Source organism: Paralichthys olivaceus, chromosome 9 (genome assembly GCF_024713975.1).
Source record: "Paralichthys olivaceus isolate ysfri-2021 chromosome 9, ASM2471397v2, whole genome shotgun sequence".
Taxonomy (NCBI): Eukaryota; Metazoa; Chordata; class Actinopteri; order Pleuronectiformes; family Paralichthyidae; genus Paralichthys; species Paralichthys olivaceus.
Genome location: NC_091101.1, coordinates 12,794,967 through 12,815,632, shown reverse-complemented (window position 1 = coordinate 12,815,632; position 20,666 = coordinate 12,794,967). Strand labels below are relative to the sequence as shown.

The 20,666-nt window shown below is 43.3% G+C and overlaps 2 protein-coding genes across 3 annotated transcripts in view; both read right to left on the bottom strand.

Annotated features, from left to right (window-relative positions):
* The window catches only part of gabrb2a (gamma-aminobutyric acid type A receptor subunit beta2a), a 30,745-nt gene extending 18,511 nt beyond the window's left edge, over window positions 1–12,234 (bottom strand). Inside the window, exons 1-3 of one of the 2 annotated variants that reach the window (XM_069532188.1) lie at window positions 12,023–12,234; window positions 11,798–11,898; window positions 11,302–11,369 (exon numbers count right to left, since the gene is read on the bottom strand). In XM_069532188.1, the coding sequence (XP_069388289.1) occupies window positions 11,302–11,369; window positions 11,798–11,898; window positions 12,023–12,210 (357 nt within the window). In that variant the 5' untranslated portion in view covers window positions 12,211–12,234. The remainder of the gene's footprint in view (window positions 1–11,301; window positions 11,370–11,797; window positions 11,899–12,022) is intronic. The other variant, XM_069532187.1, reaches the window with a different exon arrangement.
* A 696-nt stretch (window positions 12,235–12,930) lies between these two features.
* On the bottom strand, window positions 12,931–20,559 carry gabra6a (gamma-aminobutyric acid type A receptor subunit alpha6a). Its single transcript, XM_069532190.1, has 10 exons — window positions 20,418–20,559; window positions 20,242–20,348; window positions 20,012–20,079; window positions 19,377–19,597; window positions 19,195–19,277; window positions 18,612–18,755; window positions 17,560–17,712; window positions 17,206–17,456; window positions 15,297–15,541; window positions 12,931–13,404 (listed from the first exon to the last, which is right to left on the bottom strand). Exons 1-10 carry the CDS (start codon window positions 20,474–20,476, stop codon window positions 13,383–13,385), a joined length of 1,353 nt encoding a protein of 450 aa, XP_069388291.1. The 5' UTR covers window positions 20,477–20,559; the 3' UTR covers window positions 12,931–13,382.
* Between the last annotated feature and the right edge of the window lie 107 nt (window positions 20,560–20,666).

Genomic DNA, 20,666 nt, shown 5'->3' with positions numbered 1-20,666 from the left:
TTTCTCCTTTAATCAAACACTTTCTGACTAAAATATATGTTTTATTTCCTCTCTCATCTCAGACGCTAATATGTTCCACGTTAATATGTGAGCATGACTCCATGGCTGTGTGATGGCACGCTGTACGGACTCAGCATAGTGAGAAGGTCGGCCAAAAGGTTACATGTGGTCTGAAAGGCCACGGCCTGCATTAGGGCCCATGATGGCTGGGGTTGGGGGGTTAATATTCAACTACTTCATTTTAAGAACATAACCAGAGGGGAACTTTCTCAGCTGGCTGACTATTGTCTCAAGCTAAAAATATCTGCTTCCACTGGAGCGAGTGAAGCCACTTTCTGCTTAAGAGACAATGCAGCCTCTAATGCAAAGAGCCAGTGGATCTCTGCAGCTGGGGCTTCCTCCCTCACTCACTCTGTTTTACTCTGTTTCGCTTCTAATTCTGTGTAATAAGCGAACGCAAGTGCTGAGAGTAAGGAGAGAGTTTTCCAGATGAAACCTTGGTGGATATAAAAGCTGCATTTATACTGAACAGTTTGCTTTTTCACATGCTCAGTGATGTCGCTGCAAACCTCACCACCTCCTCTCTCTCTCTCTGTAACGCTCTGTCTCTTTTCTCTGGTTCTCACTCCGAAGAAAAAAAGCCTCACACCCACACAGCCACAGTAAAACACAGCACAGCAGTTGGATCTGCTCTGTTACAGTGTATTGCAGTGTAATCAATGAGTGGGAAAACAAATTAAAAAATACGGTCCATGAAACAAGGCCCTTGAGCTTTTACTCCAAACAGCCATCCTCTGTACTTATCGTCGTGCTTCTATGTTTCTAAGCCCATGTCTTTTTTTTTTTTTATCACCACACATTGGCGTGACACTGCACAGCAATTGCCACATTCTTCAAGTCTTATCATTCATTGCATGCAGTGTGCACAACAGAAACACTGTGCAAAAAGGGCATCTAAAAATACATGAGCTGCTGCCATGTTGATTTTTTTTCAGGAGTGAAGAGTCAAGCGAGGACGACCGCATCCTCCTCCTGTTTTACAAGAGTTCCCGCTGAACCCTCCTCTCACACTCGCTCCCTCTCTGTCTCATTATCAGCCTGTTGATCGGATATCTCTATCACCTTTGGGATCGTTAGCCGCTGCCTGCAGGCTCAGTGTCCAACCCACTGAGGCAGCATCCTCTCCTGCAGTACGTCCCCATCTTTAGCAGTGTCCTTCGCCATGTTGATGAAGGAACAGAGAAACAGTCTGAGGGGAGGATACCGTCACTCTCTCTGATTAACTGATGTTAGATTGAGCCCGTTGGGCAGAGGCCAAAGGCTTAGGCCATCTAGGTGGTTGTGTAGGGCGCCACCTTCTGGTGGGCGCTGTTTGCCCTCAAACCAAAACAATAATTAATCCAAAATATTTGCTGAGTGCCGTTCCTAATTTTCTGACTGGATGGAACAAATAAGAAAGAAAGAAACTTGTCTTTGCACCCGTCTTCAGTGACGTAACGTGAGAGCAGCTTCTGACAGCGGGAGCAGGACGTGACTCACGTTTATAATCATGCACGCATGCGCAAGGATACGCAGTTACTGCACAAACAGTTATTATGAGTATGTTTTTACTGTGAGTTACTGTGAGTTACTGTGAGTTACTGTGAGTTACTGTGAGTTACTGTGTGTTACTGCGTACTGTGTGTTACTGCGAGTTACTGTGTATTACTGTTTATTACTGTGTGTTACTGTGAGTTACTGTGTGTTACTGTGTATTACTGTGAATTACTGTGTATTACTGTGTGTTACTGTGTATTACTGTGAGTTACTGTGTGTTACTGTGTATTACTGTGTATTACTGTGAGTTACTGTGTACTGTGTATTACTGTGTGTTACTGTGAGTTACTGTGTGTTACTGTGTGTTACTGTGAGTTACTGTGTGTTACTGTGTATTACTGTGAGTTACTGTGTACTGTGTATTACTGTGTGTTACTGTGAGTTACTGTGTATTACTGTGAGTTACTGTGTACTGTGTGTTACTGTGTGTTACTGTGAGTTACTGTGAGTTACTGTGTATTACTGTGTGTTACTGTGAGTTACTGTGTATTACTGTGTATTACTGTGAGTTACTGTGTATTACTGTGTGTTACTGTGTGTTACTGTGAGTTACTGTGTATTACTGTGAGTTACTGTGTATTACTGTGTATTACTGTTTGTTACTGTGAGTTACTGTGTGTTACTGTGAGTTACTGTGTGTTACTGTGTATTACTGTGTTTTACAGTGTGTTACTGTTTTACTGTGTATTACTGTGTTTTACAGTGTGTTACTGTGTGTTACTGTGTGAAGCACCTGCCCACAGTTTGCAGGTGATGCATTTAATGGACTTTAGGAAGCTACGTAACTACCAATAGCTTCAGGCGATGCATTTAAGGAACATCTGTAACTGGGTAAAGTACATAAAATATCCTGGGCTACACCATTTTTATTAACATTTTCTAAGGCAGCCGTGGATTGACTGAAGCACATTGGTCGTGCATTTAAGACAAAAGCCCAACTTCTCCTGATGTAAGTATTCGCTAAGTCACTAAACACAGAGTTTATGTCATTTTGGATTCATGATAGCCGTAACAACCAAAGCACTATCTTCAAGCATAGCCAATGGATCTTTATTAAATAGTCATTTTCATTTCATCTACTTTATGTTTTTTATGACTATGGGTAGAGTGAGATTAAATATTTGTACCATTAAAGTAATAAAAGGCTGATTTAGTCATTTAGGATCGACACTATTTCTTTTTTACTATCGTCTGACAGTAATCATGTGTGTCTGTGTGTGCATAAACCACAGAAGCAGAAAGGCTGTTGTTGGTATAAGCTGCAACTAATAAAATGGCTGGGTCACATTTTCAGTGTTAATGATCAAGTATTGACAATGGTCAACAATATTGGTGGCACTAAAGCGATGGGAGTCCCCAAAACAAATTCTGCTTAGGGCCCAGCAAAGGCTCGGGCCAACTCTGCCTGTGTGAACAATCTGAGCTACATTATTGTTTTAAAGCTGAGTTAATTCATCAGTTTGGTGTAAACGGAGTTTCTGCCACAGCCTTTCTGTATTTTTCCTCTTGCTCACCACTTGATTTGATGCTGCTGCAGAGAAACATCCTTTGACATTCTGGTAACAAGGGAGATTGGTGTGCCACACATGGATTCTTCATGTCTGCGTTCATAGCTCTTAAACTGTTTATCACATGATTTTCAGTATTCTTTATTAAAAAATGGACAATCTACATTAATCAACAACTTTCCATTTGCCAGATGTTGATAAAATTATGAAAAAACTATTTCTTTTGACAAATTACTGAATTGTGAAGATCTCAGGACACTGGAAATTGTTCGATTTGTCCAACGATTGAAAACCCCAATTTTTACAAAACACAGGAAAAGCTGAAACTAGATTTTATTTTTGCTTGAGAAATTACTTATATGAATGAGTAATTATCAACCTAATATAATGATGAATTTGGATCAATACAAAAAGTAAAAAGTGACCTATGAATTATTTAATCACCAGTTGAATGTCAAGTTACAGATTGATAGAAATCACTCCTTCATTCACTCACACATGTCTCTATATTTTGGGGAACTTTCAGTAATTTACACTATAATAGGCAGGGAAAGAGAGATTTTGGACAATAGTTGCCGATGTCATTTTTATAGTTTCCCACAACTGCAGCAAATTATGTTTGCATCTTTAAACATAGCGTTTTATTATATCTCAGAAAATTCTGGAGACTCACATTCATTTTGATTTGTCTTAGTACAATGGTATTGAAGTGTCCCAGTCAGTCACAACAGTGTGACAGTGCAGCAGCGTGCACGGTACCAGGACCCTGATACTAAAGCAGCTAAATAGAATTCAGCCATCATCCTTTTTTTAATTATACCTGAGCTTTTCCTATAGTGACATGTAAAATGTCTTCTGTGTACGTGAGTGCATGCGTGTGTGTGTGTATGTCGGGGGGGTTTAAGAGTATGCAGATGCACAGAGAACACCTGGGCCTGCGTGCTGCCTCCTGGCTGTTCTGTAAAGTGGGAGCATAATTATGGCCTCGCAGATGGTTCTGTTTATGGTTCGCTCGGACATCACTCGATTTAAACAGGGGATGCACGCAAAATACGGCTGCCTCCTCCCATCACTCTCACTGCAGTCAAAGTTACTGTTCAAGGAAAACCACCTCTGCACTGCCAGGGAGTACATTTTGTTTTGTGACAGGGAAAGCTGTTGTGGTAATAAAATGTTCTGCAGCAACATCAGACAGAAGAAGGTTATTTCCATGCAAGCGAAGCGAATCCTAAATCTGCATGTTCTTTCTGATGTTGTGCTCAACTGTAAATGAAGAGAATCTGATCAAAAAAATGATTTGCATGTTACATGAGACATGAGAGTGAAACCATTGTGTCCAAGTGGCTTTATTAAAGCAGAATCCTGCAAGTTGAGGAGTCTTTCTTCTTGTCTTATTTCACACCTGGACTAAAATGAATTCCTGAGCAATAGACATAACATTTAACGTGCGATGTACTGAGAGCTTTCTCTCCTCCTCCTCATGCCAAAGATGCAGCAGGTGAGGGGGATGTGCAGCATCTAAACAAAGCTGCAGATAACTGAGAGACAGGCTTGTCCCAGGCCGGAGCTTCAGCCTCTATAAGCGACCTTCACTCTCCTTGTCAGCACCCCTCACAAACTCCATTAACATCTCACACACGACCCAGCAGGCATCAGGGAGGGAGACATCTTGTGGAGAGCACCAACATTTAAAAAAAATGCATGACAGCAATGAATATACAAATGTAGATACAAACAAGAAACGGCCAACGTATAAAACATCGAGGCCGATCTCACAGTGACAGAGTCTCACTGCAGATCTGTTTCTGGGCTAACAAACCCCCATTAAGAAACTGACAGAGTGACAGGGAGTACATTTGTGTTTCCCTGAGAAATCTGACAAGCTGCGGTTGCTACAAGACCTCCATTACAACTACATCAGCCGTCACAAGCTACCAGGGAGGGAACTGCCAATAGTCGAGCTTTAGACAGGGCACGCTGCTGCTGTTCGCAGGTTGAGATTTGAGCAAACTGCTTTTCCTCCATAATGGAACCACCGCGCCCACTTGTTTTTTATGTGGAGTGGACTCTTGAAAAGTCTTTTGTGAAAAGAATGGCGATCCACTGATACAGACATTCTTTTTACTTTCTGCGCATTTTCATTTTCCTGGTTTACAAAGGCATGTTGTGTACTTTTTATTCTCAATGTTGTGTTTGGGGTCTTTGAGACCCACTTTAACAGATCAAAAAAAAATTCATGTGGTTTTATCACCTTGATATCTTAACAGAATTATTAAATAAAGCCAAATTCAGGAACGCAAATGGGTCAAAGATTATTATAACCATGAACTGTTGGTGTGACAGTTGCTATGTGTACTGTCCTCGGCTCTCTGCAGCCTGAGTGGACCAGGCAGACGTCAGCCATATTGCCAACACTTTAAACTGCTGTGTCCTGCTGCCGAGTTGTGCGGGTGAAGCAGGGAAGGATCTGCTGATAATAGCAACGTCAACTGTGCTGCGAGGAGACAATTCGACATTTGGGCAATAACAAGCTCGTCTGCAGACATCGTCCAGAGGCTGGAGGAGGTGCCGCGGAACATCCGCCGGTCAGGCTGAATCTATTCATTTGTTGGGCTCTCACTGAGTCTGGTTAAGTACAGGCTTCAAATTAAATGTTAGGGGTCAAGGGGGAGTTAGTGCATTCTGAGTGAGTCGCTGGCCGTACACGTCCTGAGGGAAGTGACAATTTGACTCTTTCCAATGGGTCATTTTTCTGCTACTTAGCTTCAGTCGGGAAAGAGCCTGACAGAATCATTAAAGGAGCCATCATCACATTAAAGGCTTTTAATGGATCTGGATCTTTCTCCTTTTTTAACACGGACAGATTTTATTTTGTCATCCTACCGGCCATAATGACAGAACATCACAAACACTTTGAACTTGGCCAAACTTCGTCTTGTAGCTTGGAGCTCTGCGAATTAATACGGATTCATTACTTTTAATCTGATTGATTAGTTTTGATTAGCTGCATTAGCAGATATGAATTCCACAACACCATCATTAGATTTACAACTGTAATGAATCATGAATTATTTAATAAAATGATACAGAGCTGCAGAATGTTTAAGATATGTAAGCATTTGAGACATTCCACCATGTGCACTGATAACATGTTTGTATCAACCAGGTTTTTCTGTAGTTAGATCATATTCTGACACTGACAGCGTTTCATCTATAAATTAACTCAGTCTCCACGGACTAAACATTATGCAAAGAACACAGCGTGCATGCAAGAAAGCTGCAGGATTATGAGTTGTTCTTGTGCTGTAATTATGCAGCTGACCATATTAATCTGTTACTCTGTGGTTCCACTCAGCATAACCAATGACATCGTTCAGGACAACCTGCATTCTTGTCTTAAGCTTTTTGGAAAGCTCATCAGAGCGGGCAGAATCGAAGCAGCACAAAAGGAAATGTTTCCTTATATTTAAATGATAAAAATGTGGAGCCTGGATTTCTCCTGCAGCAGCCACAGTTTGGTTCTGACCCGAGTCTTTGCAGTGAGTCTTCCCCCAATGACTCCCATTCTCTCTTCCCTGTTCCTGCTGTTCTGCCAGCAGATGCCCAAAATCCTCAAAATACACTGATCAACCCTGTAGCCTGGTTTTAATGTTATGGGTTATCAGTATATATGTGTGTGAACATGCATATAGTTGTAAATACATGTTAAAAACCTGGAAAAACTCCCTGGAAAAAAAAGAGGCCCTATTTGCTTTTGCTTGACTTCCCTAGATCCGCCAAAAGAAAAAGAAAAAAGGCTGCGTTGTCATGGCAACACTGAGTAAAAATAACACAAGCTTATTTTCCACAAGCTGAAAATAAAATGGAACAGGATCAGTTTGGACAAACAAGATCAAAATGGTTGCTAATTCACAGACACAAGGAGCTGCATCTCCCTCACACGGGTGCAGTGTAACGCCGGGGCCTGTGCCGCGTTGCCTCTGGTCACCGGCTGCCGTTATCTGACGGCCAACTCCCCTTACTCATGTAAAGAACCCAGCGCTTGTCAGGATAATGATCGTAATAAAGGGAACGCTCACGCCCCACTAATTCCTCCATCCCAGAAGCCACCACAGCTGGTTTGTTTGAATCTTTTAATTCACAGCCAGCTAATTAACATTCAGAGAGCAGTATTACAGTACAGGCAGTGCCTCTTAACAACCACCAACCTCAGGTATTTTACATGTAATTAACGAGCAGGATGAGGAAAAGACGAGTAGTGAAAATACTCATTTGCCTCCCTCCATATTCCAGCGTCAGAGCGCGTGCTGCTGCAGGTATACTCAACATATGGGTGGCATGCTGAAGGTGTCATTATGCAGCACCCATGCATTACTGAGACAACGGACTCCACTTGTATTTAATCAGCTGCGGTGTCTGCGTGCAGCTAAACAATTTTTTAATGCACCGTAACCAGGCCTCTGGATCTGTGACTCCAGCGAAAACAAACAGCATTATGCAAATGCAGTTTCAGCTGCCAAGTGTGGAAGATGGAGTGATGGAGCGAGATGTCAGCGCTCGACGGACAGACAGACAGACAGGGATGAATCCGGGAGGTGGGGGGGTGTCTCTCGACCTTGATATCATATCTGTGCCATATTTTGCACTAACCCATGTGAGTCAGCAGAGCCCACCCTCAGCGAGGATGTGTGGTCACACCTCAGACTCGGAGGACACTTCCCTCTCAAAATAGAACATTTGTAATGTCAGGCAGGCGAGGCTGGTGCCACGGTGCTGACTGACCCGCACATTTTTTTTATTGCCTGACAACATGGCTGACCTTTGGGGCCCCGACAGGCCGTTGTTGTGGATAACTCAAGAACACACTAAGAAAAATAATAAAGACCCAGAAGTGGCAGGTACGCATGTGAACTGACCTCAAACGTGTTTCATAGAATAAATCTACAAATCCTGTTAGGTGCTCAAACACCATCGTGCTTCATGTCAGCGTGGAAGAAAGAAGATGCCACAATGGCTCCAATCATCGTCGACCAAAATGCAGAGTTCATTCTCCACCAGAGGCATTTTTATCTTTAATTAGAGGAGCGAGCAGCTGTCTAACCTGCTCACTGCCGCGATGGCAGGCCCGCACACACACACACACAGATCCCAAACACACACATATATCCCTTTGCCTCTAACAGCAGATTCATCAATATTCATTCAAAGTCAGTGAACGTTTGGAATAACGTGGAGCGGAGTTGGTTGGTGTTATAGATGAGAGGTTTTGGTTTTCTTTAAAAAATGTATTTTTATTTTTACTTGAAAGGCAGTCTTATTTCCATTTTCATTTCCAATCAAACCCTCTGAGCTCAAATCTGGTCAATGTTTTAGCCAATATATGCTTTAAAAAAAAAAAGTTTTCAGTCAACCATCTCTCGTTGTTCTGCCTTAGCTTGCCCCAAAGAACGTTTCAGCTATGTCGTGTTCAGCAGCACCACGCACATCGAAATTGTCTCAGCACAATAGAGTAACTGAAGAAATATTCTAGGTGCAGCCATATAGACTGGGTAGTAATATAGATTTGCTGTAGGCCCTCAGACCTCAGAGAAGCACCATGTCAGGCAGCCAATAGAAGCACATGCTAATTCAAATGCACGCATAAATTATCTGTTCCAAGGAGGTTAGATATTTTTACCTCTGTCCATTTGTTTGTTGGTTTGTTTGCAAGCAAATTATCCAAAACCCACTGGACAAATTATCACAGAACTTGGTGTTTTTGGTAAAGAGTGATCCAGGAATTGTTATGACTTTCTTTAGAAGTGTGATCACGTGTCATGGACACCCAAACTCCAAATAACAAATATATCAGGCTGAGTTTTGAGGGAAAACAATGTATCCCGATGAAAATGTGCAGCTTCAAAATATTTGAGTTCAGGATTTAAAGGTTGCCTCCGGGCCTCGTGGTAAATCAGGGGTCTGCAGTGACTCTTCCTCAGCTTCCACCAAGTTTTAGTAATCATCAGAGGAGATGGTGAAACTGATCACAATAACCTTCACCTCTCTCACCACCCTGCTCTCCACCAGCCCAATCCTCGCCTCTTCTCTCCGCGTTGTTCTCAGCTCTTTAATCTTGAAAGTGGCCGCCCCTGATGAGGACGATCAAAGCCGCCCCGCACCGAGCGCAGGTCACCAACCTCATCCTCGTGCACACGGTGCATGGTGATATTATTGATTTCTCTGAGATCAATCTCATCCACTGCTGTTACACCCCCCCCCCCTTTCCTTCCTCTATTGTACCAAAGAGGAAGAAAGAAGGAGGAGGAGGAGGAGAAGATGTTGACCAGTTATGCAAGTAGCAGGGAGGATTTTTCACAAGGTAACAACAATGTGTAGAAAACAAGTCCACTGAGGTGTTGAGATGTTTTTTCCTGTTTTTTAAACTTTTGGTCTAAATTTGTGCGTCGTGTCAGAGGGATGTCTGTGCAGATCTGGCAAGGAGAGCTTTTTTCTGAGAAATGAGCGAGATAAATGCTCTCTTATAGCCACAGGGAGTTGCATGACGTCAGCTGCCATTCACTGTTTGTGCACAGTTTTGTTACGCACACACACACACACACTCACACGGATGCATGAAGCAGTGTTTTTTTCCAGATGAATGCTTGCATAGATGCCTAGTTCTTAAGTGAGATAACCCTTTGGAGCAAGGCAGAGGTGGATTACATGGCTGCTGAGCCCAGAGTCACAGCCAGGGATCCAGTCAAAGTGGTGGGAGGGAAAGAGGGAAGAGACAGACGGACGGATGGACGGACAGACAGAAAGAGAGAAAAACATGGAACGAGGGAGGGGGGGGGGGCAAAAGCAAAAGCAAGTGAGGGGATTCTATTTTAAATCTCCCCGGACCCCCAAGGCACTTCCGCTCTGTCTCAGTCGTCCACCAAAATAAATAATTTCCATCAAAGGAGAAGCTCTGACCATTCAGTGCCTCACCAAAACAAACCCCCATCAGCTGCTGCCTCTGTCTGCTGATAATCAACCAGCGGACATTTCAAAAATCTAAATCTGACATGCAAAATTAATCACACTGCAACTTTTTTAAGTCTCAATTAATAATAGAAAACACATCTCCCTCCATTCCAAGTGGGAAACTTGTTTTCCAAGCACTTATATAACATCTCTATTATGTTGCTCATTGGAGAGGCGGCTTTGTAAATGATTCTTCCTCACACTGAATCCTCTGCAATGCTTCTCCTCCAAAATCCCAATCGCAACAAAAAACACAAGAAACGGCGTGTGTGTTTTAATGCAGTGTGAGTGAATGCATGCACCACTGGGGTAGCCATAGCCTCAGCTGTGTGTCTGACTGTCACACGGATCAATAGGTGGTGCTCTTGCATGGGCTGCTGAAGCCCCCCCACCCCATCCTCTCCAACTCCTTCATCCCTGTGCACCACACGTCAAGAGCCAATTGCTGTTTGTGTATATTTCTGTTGCTGTTGCAATGCTGTGTGCCCAGACATTTATTATTAACAAATCTCTTACGTCATCAGACAAGTATGAGAGGGGGTTGATGATTTACGTAGAAGAAGATGATGATGATGATGATGATGAGGATGAGGACGTGATTGGTCGAAACAAAAACGCTAAAAGACTCCGAGTGATGCCAGTTTGGAGAAGAGGATGTTTTTTTTATTTGTAAGTAATTGCATGGAGAGATAGAGAGGAGAGGGGGGGGAGAGAAAGAGAGAGAGAGAGGGGTGCGTGTCAACAAAATTACACCATCGAGGCTTGAAGCAGTCACACACACACACATGCACGCAAAGACACGCGCACACACACACGTGCACGCAGAGACACACGCGCGCGCAGCTCTCTCCGAGCGCACAGCCGGGGCCGTGCGTCCGAGTGCGCCAGTGAGTGTGTGTTTTGAATTCAAATGCAGCAAACACACCAGAGCCGCAAATGCGGAGACTCGAGAGGAGGAGGATGGCGATGATGCGTTTTTTTTTTTGGGGGGGAATGGAAACCTTCAATTATTCTCATGTTATATATTCACAAAGATGCCTCCTCCACCCTGCATGGCACAGGTTATCCCGGATCCGTCACGCACACACATTGACCCGTGATAAGAAGCACATAGCCCACTTGTGCCGTGCGCAATTGGCACCATGAAGCGGGATAATAATAATGATGATAATAATGATGGCGATGCACCTACCATATTGACTTCAGAGACCATGTCTATGCTGGCTATGTCAATATTCATCCCCACAGCCACCGGCGCACCTGTGAATGGGGAGAAGGAGGCGTTAATACAACAGATGTGGATCATTCTCCCATCATGTAAAATTTAACAAATTCGTGACGCGCACACAAGCAGGTTCCTCTCCGCTCTGCTCGCCTCCACCTACAGGAGACTTGAGCATCTTCAGCCCTGAGCAAAAAAATAATAATCATGTTTTAACCCGCAGATGCTGCTGTAATGTCATCTTCTGTGAGCTAATCAAACATTGATCGATCGCGTTAAAGAGCCTCCTCCTCATCAAATGAAATACGCACAGCAGCATCGCTCACAGCCTAATTACAGAGGCCCATTTGGCTTGTGAATGGATGATTATGTAAATTAAAGCAGATTTTTGCGATTCATTACACATGTATTGCGCGTCAAGGAGGGCGTGAAAACATGGCATTCCCCTTTTTCTTTCAATCTTTACCTCCGAAATCTGGCCTCAACCGAATGTCGTATCCTTTCATCAGTCTGTCCACTGTTTCTTTGACCAGAGGCATATTGCTCGGATCTTTGAGATCCTTCACGCTGCATGGGGAAGGAAGGGAAAAAAGGTGGTGTGATGCAAAATATCTTCATCAAAATCACGCGCCATGCAGGCACTATATACGTGACATGCAGGGTGAGACAAAACAGAGATATAAACGCTTACCTTTGAGCCCAGACGAAAGTCACTAGTAAGGAAAAAGTCAAAATCCCAAAGTGGTTTTTCCTGATCCTCCCCATCGCAACAGTTTTTGAGGCGGTTTCGGGATGCGAGTGAGGAGAGCGCACATCCAACTTACTCCAGACAGCGCAGAGGAGCCAATGAGGGGCGCATGCGTGCAGCCAGCCCAACATCAAAGTGTGGGGACTGATGATGGTGGATGAGCAGTTTCCATTGCAGAGGAAAATATTAAAGGGACAAGTGGATGTGCGTAATGAAGAAACAGGCGTTTTTAAAGCGAGGAGTGAGGAGAACAGCGACGAGTGTTAAATTCTGAGCTTGTTTTATTGTCACGTGGCAGATGGGTTTGTCTGTATCCTGACAAGGTCAAACATCTGGACATATGTGTCTGAGTGTCAAGTTTAAAACAACTTTGTTCCCTCTGTGTTCATGTTATCAGACATGTTAATTGACTAAAAAGCGAACAACCCTCAATCCATCACTTTATATGCAAACATCTGAGCCCAACAGTCATGTGTCATCCATACAAAAATAGAATCTTAATGTCAGCAGCACTCAGTCAGAGGTTTTATATCCCACTCTTCCCCGTAATGTTTCCAGAAGACTGCATGCAGCAGATGTGAAAATGCAAAAGGCAGCATCAGAGCGCCCCTGCACAAAGGTGGGATGGAAAAACACAATCCCACAACTCATTTTCCTCAGGTTTGAGAGTACGTTTTTTGAAGCCGCAAGGCGGGATGCGAGCCGCCTCTAAATTGCTTTTGATCTTGTTGTAGTGGGAGCTGCACTTCTGTAGAGGGCAGGCTTCTGGAAGCATTGGTTCACTGTTGCATCACCACCAGTTACAGCCATCATAGATTATATCATCCACTTCTATTTGATGTGTTTCTTGGTGTGTGTGTGTGTGTGTGTGTGTGTGTGTGTGTGTGTGTGTGTGTGTGTGTGTGTGTGTGTGTGTGTGTGTGTGTGAGTGTGTGTGTGAGTGTGTGTGTGTCATGCATACTTGTATGTGTGTGATGTCTGCCTCGGTCCAGGGCCCTGAGAAGTAGTTGTGTGTACAGTACATGTTTAAAGTGATTGAGGCCCGTGAAGGGCAGCTCTTCAGCTACTGATCAGAACAGTGGGCAGTGGTCACAGCCTGTGAAATGAATAGATGTGCGGCAGGAGAATAAATGAGTTTCTGATTCATTTCCTCTGTCAGACGAGAGCAGAGTGAATGCTGAGAGATTGTTCACACACACACGGGGGGGGGGGAGAGAGGGAGAGAGAGGGATGATGAGGGTGAGGTGAGGCTGGCTGGATGCTGAAGGTCTCTCTGGCTGCACGTGCCCTTTTCCAGGTCCACTCAGTTTTTAAGATCCATGTCGCTGCAAGAGTAAAACACATCACAGCAGAAAATGTGAGGGGAGCATACAGACGTTTCCACATTCAGAGTCGACGCTCTGTATCTGCCGCGCTCCCTGTCCTCTCAGTGCCTTCTTCAAAAGTACCAAAGATAGAGAGAGACGCGGTGAAAATATGTGAAGGAATAGATGTGATGCAGCTGTTCTCAGGCCCTCCATCTTGTCTCTCTCATTATTCTGCAGAACCGTTATAAACAAAACAACCATAAAAATTCTCTGACAGGAACATGAGAAGCATGATGAGCAGATTTGCACTCCCCGGTGTTACGTAACACATCTCTCCCTCCCTCTCTCTCTCTCTGTCTTTTTGCACAGAATCTCTCTTTCTTTCTTGGACATGGAGCTTTGTGTTCTAAGTGGCTCACTTATAAGCTGGAAAGTGAATAGTCACTTTTTTCATGTGGTTAATGTACAAAGTATAAGCTCTGGTTTATTTTGCTCATTTACACAGCGTTGTCATTGAAACAACTGGCTTTTACCATCCTTCAGGTAAACCTTGTGTAGAAAAATAGGTGAGAGAGCCTGATGCATATTTCTGCCTCTCAAATGAACTGAGCGTTCAGCCTCTTTTGTATTGTAAATCTATGATGATGATAAAAGCCACGGCACGGGCGTCAGTGCAGCAACAACGCCACCTAACATCATTCTCCTCTTTTTCTTCGCCTACAAGTCCCGGGGCTGTTTCAGCATTAGAAATTATTGATGTTTTTACTGCCTGGATAAAAGTCTTTGACAAAAAACTGTGGGTAGTTACTGTTCCACTGAAGCCACCATAATTACAGAAGAGTGAGAAGACAGGTTTGTCGCTCTTACATACTAAGTGAGTAAATGTGCATAAGCATCCTTCGTCCCTGATTTGTTTATTTTAATTTGTACAAAAATTCTGGAAACTCTCCAATGGAGGTGTAATCTGTTTTTATGTTTTGGACGCCCAAAGATTATGAAATAAATGTAACGGTCTTTAAAAATATTTTGTGTTTGGAAATACAACATATTTATCATAGTTTATTTTTCTCTAGTTAAATGTTTTTCTTGTATGATATCTAAATCTAAATATTATTTAAGTGCAACCATCTGAGAAAACCATCTCAAGAAAAAATCCTGGTGATCACAATTAAAAATATTCAAGGTAACAAGTCAAAAACAAAGGCTGCAAACTCCATTACCTACAGTGGAAGAGTAATGTAAAAAGGTCGATAAACATAAAGTTCTTTTTATGACTTACCGTTTTGTCTTTTTTTTTTTACTCTAGAGGAGAGGGGGGGGGGGGGGTCATTTATATCTATATTTTATAAATATCATTTATATATAACACTTGTTACAAATGTTATTATTTTAAATTCAATAAAAAAGACTAATAAAGTGAGTTTTAGTCTGCGTGTGTTAGTCCATTCTTCAATACTTTATATATGGTCTTGGTCTGCCTGTGGAACTCATTTGTTACAACTTAAATTCATAAATCATAAGAAAAAAGGGTCCCCAATATTCAGGTAAAATATAGTTGAGCCGAAGTCATTTCCAAAAACGGCAGGGCACTGCAGACCGACACAACCAAACATTACTCTGGAGTAAATAATACATTTGTTGGGGTCTATTTTCAGCCGTGGATTAAAACATATGGTGATTTAGTATCTATGGTTGTGGGATGTGCCTGTGGGAACCACTCGAAATAAACTACAGTTCCCAAGCTTATCGTAATGATGTGCAACTGTGTGGCTCATTATGTGCTTGAACAAAATGGAGGATACAGACAATATTCCTGATTAGACTCAGTTCATTGCTGTGTTTTTTAAAAGGAATACGATAATCTAGTGTCAGGACAGATGTGCAAAGATAACTGAATGAGGTTTGTGTACCTGGGACTCTCCATGTTGTCTTGGCCCAAGTAGATGTACCAGTAGACGAGGTTGAAGAGGGCGAATGTCAGGGGGAAGAGGATACGAGCGTGCTTGTCGATGGGGCTGGTGCCGGCCAACTGCGGGATCTGAGGGAAAGCTGAGCCCTGCTGGAGGAAGATGGGCACTGGCGGAGCTTCTCCCGGCTCACTGCGGCACACTGAGTGGTTTCTCCTCTTCAGGCCTTCCCGAGGGCTGCTGTCCGACTGGTGGGAGGGGGGCGGGGTTGATTTGGAGGGGAAGCGGGATGGGGTAAGGTGGGGTTAGTGAGGGTTTTGTGGTGCACAGAGAGAGAGAGAGAAACATGGGAGGAAGAAATTTTAGAAAAACAAGGAATTTCTGCTCGGCAAGTACACACTGTACATGTTCATTTTAACATGGAGTCATGCATACAATGCTACAAGTTATATTTGTTCCCACTGGAGTTTTCTCTCAATTGGATGCCAATGTTCCTATAGAACGCAGCAGGTAGTTTTCTGGTTGCCCATAGGATGGTTGGGAGATTATGCAGGGAGGAGTGCTGGAGTTGCTCTCCCCTCGCTCACTGAGGCTATTTTTAAAGCATCTAACCATGAGCCTTACATGTGAGACAGATCCCAGGAGGATGCTGTGGTGGCTTACTGTATTAGCATAAAGCGTATAGCAGGAGATGAGAGCACTACAACAGCACATATTATTATTTAATGGGTGGTGTGCCCTGAATGGCAAGAACAGGAAAGGCAGGGCGACTACTTGGAAATGCATAGAAAAAAACCTGACTTCCATATCTGTGGCGTTGATTTCTTTCGCTCTGAGTCGGAAGCTGCCGGCTTAGTGTTCATTATCAGCATCACTGCATCAAACTCTCTGCAACACGCAGGAGACTCTGGATCTCCATTCACCATTAGCTATGTAAATTAGCTATGTAAATGCATTAGCAACTCTGTGTATATAAAATCATGGCATCTGAAATGGAAATCACACACCTTGTTAAAGTGATAGCAGAAGCTGAGCACGTTGCTTTGACTCAAAGTTTAGGAAAACAGTTATAACTATTACAACACTGTTATTCTGTCTGTTTGTTGGGTTCTTTCTTTGACTTGGAGACACAGTGTTGTACAATGTTTTCGTTATTTCCTCAGAGATATGGAATGGTTCTTGATGAAAGAAATTATACATGTTTATGGGATTCATATATATATATAAGTTAGCGGGCAAATCTGTATCCTGTGAATTTTTTATGTGGTTTCATGAGGGGACTTTTGGGATGTGATGGAGGTATGTGCTCAACTGAGTGACATTCCAGTCTCGGATGAGTTTTTTCTGACCTCTGGAACATCCTATTACTGCTGACAAAAATATATAAAAGAACAATTTCTAAAAATGTATTTTAATATTATAAAAGAAAAGTTCAGGAATTCAGGACATTAATCAGAAACCCACTATCATGTCTGTAAACTAAATAAGCTTAGCTTATCATAAAGAGAAAGGGGAAAGAGGGGGGACCGCTAGCCCAGCTGTGCTATTCGCAATGTAGCTGCTGGACATCTCATCTAACTCTCTCAATGAAAATGACAAAGCCCACAATTTCCCAAAATGTTGAATTGTTATTTTATATTTTACTGTTGTTCTATGAGTAATATCCAAACTGGAAGAGCAGCAATCATGCAAACTTAACGTTGACTTATAATTCAGATTGTACAATAAAAGAATTGGCACAGAGAGATGACGAGACGTCAGTCATCCAACATGATAAACTGATCGCTCTGCTTTTATGATGACGGTGAACTTTCAGCTGGAATGTTGTCCTTCATCATTGACACTGATGTTTCTGCCTGTACACAGACAGACCATTTCTGGATTTATTGATGAGATAAAGTTAGATACTCACAGAAACTGCGTCGTCATCGTCGCTTCCGGTCGCCAACACCTCCAGCTTGTCTTGTCTGGCTTTTCGTTTCTTCAGACGATTGGCCTGCAGCGTGGCAAAGTAGTTTACTGCCGCAAACTCCACCAGAGCCGATGCCACGAAGGCAAAGCACACAGCAATGAACCAATCCATGGCGGTGGCATAGGCAACTTTGGGAAGTGACTGACGGGCGCTAATGCTCAAGGTGGTCATGGTCAGCACTGTGGTGATGCCTGGAGGAAGACAAGCATATAAATGTACTCTGACACATGCCACAGACGTATTTTGATATTATTAGTGAATGTTAATTGTGGGATTGTGGACAGAGGGGCATACCAGCCACTGTACGTGCAGGGACGGACTCCTTGTTAATCCAAAAAGACACTTGTGACAACACGACGACCATTATGAGGGGGATGTATGTCTGTATGAGGTAGTAACCGAGCTTCCTCTGGAGGTGGAAATGGATCACCTGCACAGAGTAGTGACCTGCAAGATAAACAGCACGTGTGAAGAGAGAAACCCCGAGGGACAGAGCAGGGGAGCACAGAGCGGATGCCCTTGCCTGCCCTTGAAACTGAAGAGCTGCTGAGAGGGACGTACAGATACAAATGCTGCTGTTACTGGAACAACAATGCAGCTGACTGCGAGACTGCATGTGAGGGACGAGGAGAAGGAAGCAGAGAGAGAACAGGACAAAAAAAAGCGAGGAGGAGGGAGCACCGCAGACATTTGGAAATGGGATGAAGTCGAGATGAAGGAAGGAGAAGCGAGTGAGGAGGGGGCAGAGGGAGAGCATGCAGTGTCACTATGCGTAACACTGCCCTGCTCCGTCTAACACATGCATGCAGACATTCACAGAGCAAGAAACATGCTGCAACATGCACTCACACCCACACACACACACACACACACAGAGGCTGTCTCTCTCGCTCTCTGTGTTTTCTAAATGGATATCATCTCTATGCTTTGGAGCCTGCCTCATCCTTTTCCTCTCTGGTCCAGGAATATGCTGGGTTCACAGCAGGGGATCACTTCTTCCTCTTTTGGTGAAAGGAGAAAATGCACACACGCGCACATGCGCCCACACACACACACACGCATGCACACTACTCCATCTTCTCTGCACTCTGCCAGTGCATTCATGGGCTTTAAACCCTGTAGTTCTTTTTTAAGGCACACCACACGCATTAGGCCTTGACCACTTAAGCATCTTAGACGGCTGCTCAAGGAAGTCTTTGCTTTTATACATCGGCTCTGCCGCGGGAGAGTAATGGGCACCAGTGCAGAGTTTGAAAAAACTCATTTGACCTCTTTCTTCTGGCAGATTCAACTCATGAGAATCATTTAATTACACGTTAAGTGCTGGAACGACTGACGAGTGTTACCTGTATTTGATTTGAATATCTCACTGGACAACGTCTGTCCCACCAGGTCGTACTGCAGAAGACTTATGGACTCTTTGGGACAATCGACAGATGCTACTGGCCCCTTCCTCCAGGTGAATATGATCTCATTCCTCGTGTAGGCATCTGCAAATGCAAAGAGATCTGAGAACACACTTTTATGAATCTGCACATTTCAGGACATTATTGTTGCCTTATCAAAGGAGGTTTACCTCTGTCTGTTTGTTTGTGAGCAAGATTATGAAAAAACTTCCATGAGACAAAGTGGAAGGATGGGACATAGGCCAAAAGAAAACCCAACATATTTTGGTATGGATTGGACAAAAAAGGGGATCCAGGGTTTTTATTTTCTCATCCTTAAACATTGCAAGATAGAGCATTTCTTTTTTACATTATCAGCAATTTCCTTGATCTTGAGGAAGAAAAATCGTATTTAGAGGACTGATAATATTAGTTGTGCAATTTGGTGCAGCTTGATTAAATTTAAGGGAACTGTATGCACTCCACTGAGTGCCATTCTAGTTGCCTCTGTTTGTGAACACATCAGTCATTGTTCCAGACTTACAGCTCCCAAATCTAAGTGGACAGGCGTGACCGTCCATGGGGAAGTTGATCAGACTCATCGGACACTCCGCGCTGATCGTCAGTCTGACACAAAGATGACACATGCAAATCAGCCTGAGTTATACATTTCAATGAAAAATACACTTTTATCAACAAAACACCAACTGTAGGATCTAACATCACCTCATTGTGTAGAGGACAGTCCCATTCTGCATGATGCGGAAGAGCTTGTTCGGTGTGGTCATGTTATGGGAGATTGACTTTTTGGAGTTTCTGAAAAAAGTATCAGGAGTCCAGATCTTGTCCACCATGCGATTGTTCAGCCGCAGGATCTCAGTGTGGCCCTCGAACTTCAAACGCTCATCGACCCACATCTGGCGGAAGAACATGTCCATCGTGTACTCCTGATGCACAAACATCAGATATTAGCAACAACCCTTTCATATCATATCTGTAACCATGCTGCAGTAAAATTATCACTTCTAAGATGCAGTCCACACAATTCATCAGCATCTGTAATCCTGAAGATACATTTCGACTTGCAGTGGAAGGTGGGGAGAAATGATGAGGTAATGATGGATGCCACTCATCCCAGATGATCATTAATCAATCCATTCAGCCATTTCTTCTGTCTGACATGTTGTCATATTGATTTAGAGGCCATCAATAATAGAGTTATAGAGCTGGTCAAACAGATTAAAGCTCATTAGATGGTTTCATGGCAGATTGCCCATAAAGTAGGTATTCAGTGGTCACTGAGGCGCTGTCGTCTCCCACAGTCAGCGCACACACGTCTCCTCACAGGAGCAGTGTCTTACCATCTTAACATCTGAAACAGGCCCGAAGCTGGTGACAAAGATGTCTGTTTTCACCTCTGTAACCCCACCTGCAATAATAAATAACAGCTGTACAGTGCACGCTACAGCAAAAGACGCACAAAAATAGCATGGCACAGTGTACTTGTATTAAATATTTAAAGGGTCATGCTGTATTGTTCCTAAGCGAGGCTTCAGGAACAAAAGGCTTCAGGATTTGATATTGAAATTACCTCCAGATCCAGGACGCAGTCTGTTGTCATAGCCATCCAAAAGTCGATCCAAAATGCGAGTGATGTTCTCTGAGTAAATCTTCTCGTTTCCACTTACACTACCAAGGCTGCAAAGAAAAAAAAATGTTGAACTCCCAGACTGAGTGTACCCTGACCCATGTTTAGGTACAACTTACCTCATCCAGCAAAGAAAAGTAACCAAAGGCAGTGTCAGATCAGCCATCCTGGGTCGCATTCAACACCAACTTCACCTTCAACTGTCTGATCAACTCATACTTAATAAAAGACGGATGTGAGAGCAGCTCAGGTAGTGTGTTGAGTGTCGTTACCGTGGCTGGTCGGTATGCATAAGGAAGCAGAAGGCACTAAAGCAGGAACAGTAATCTAATTAACAGATTAGTAAATCCGCTCCATTTTTAGACAAA

Coding starts and splice junctions, on each gene's coding strand:
- gabra6a (XM_069532190.1), bottom strand. CDS start 20,476: ATGCGACCCAGGATGGCTGATCTGACACTGCCTTTGGTTACTTTTCTT. Junction 19,278..19,376: donor ACTGTCCTCTACACAATGAG/GTGATGTTAGAT, acceptor TCTTTGTGTCAG/ACTGACGATCAGCGCGGAGT. Junction 17,457..17,559: donor CCCTGCACGTACAGTGGCTG/GTATGCCCCTCT, acceptor GTCTTCCTCCAG/GCATCACCACAGTGCTGACC.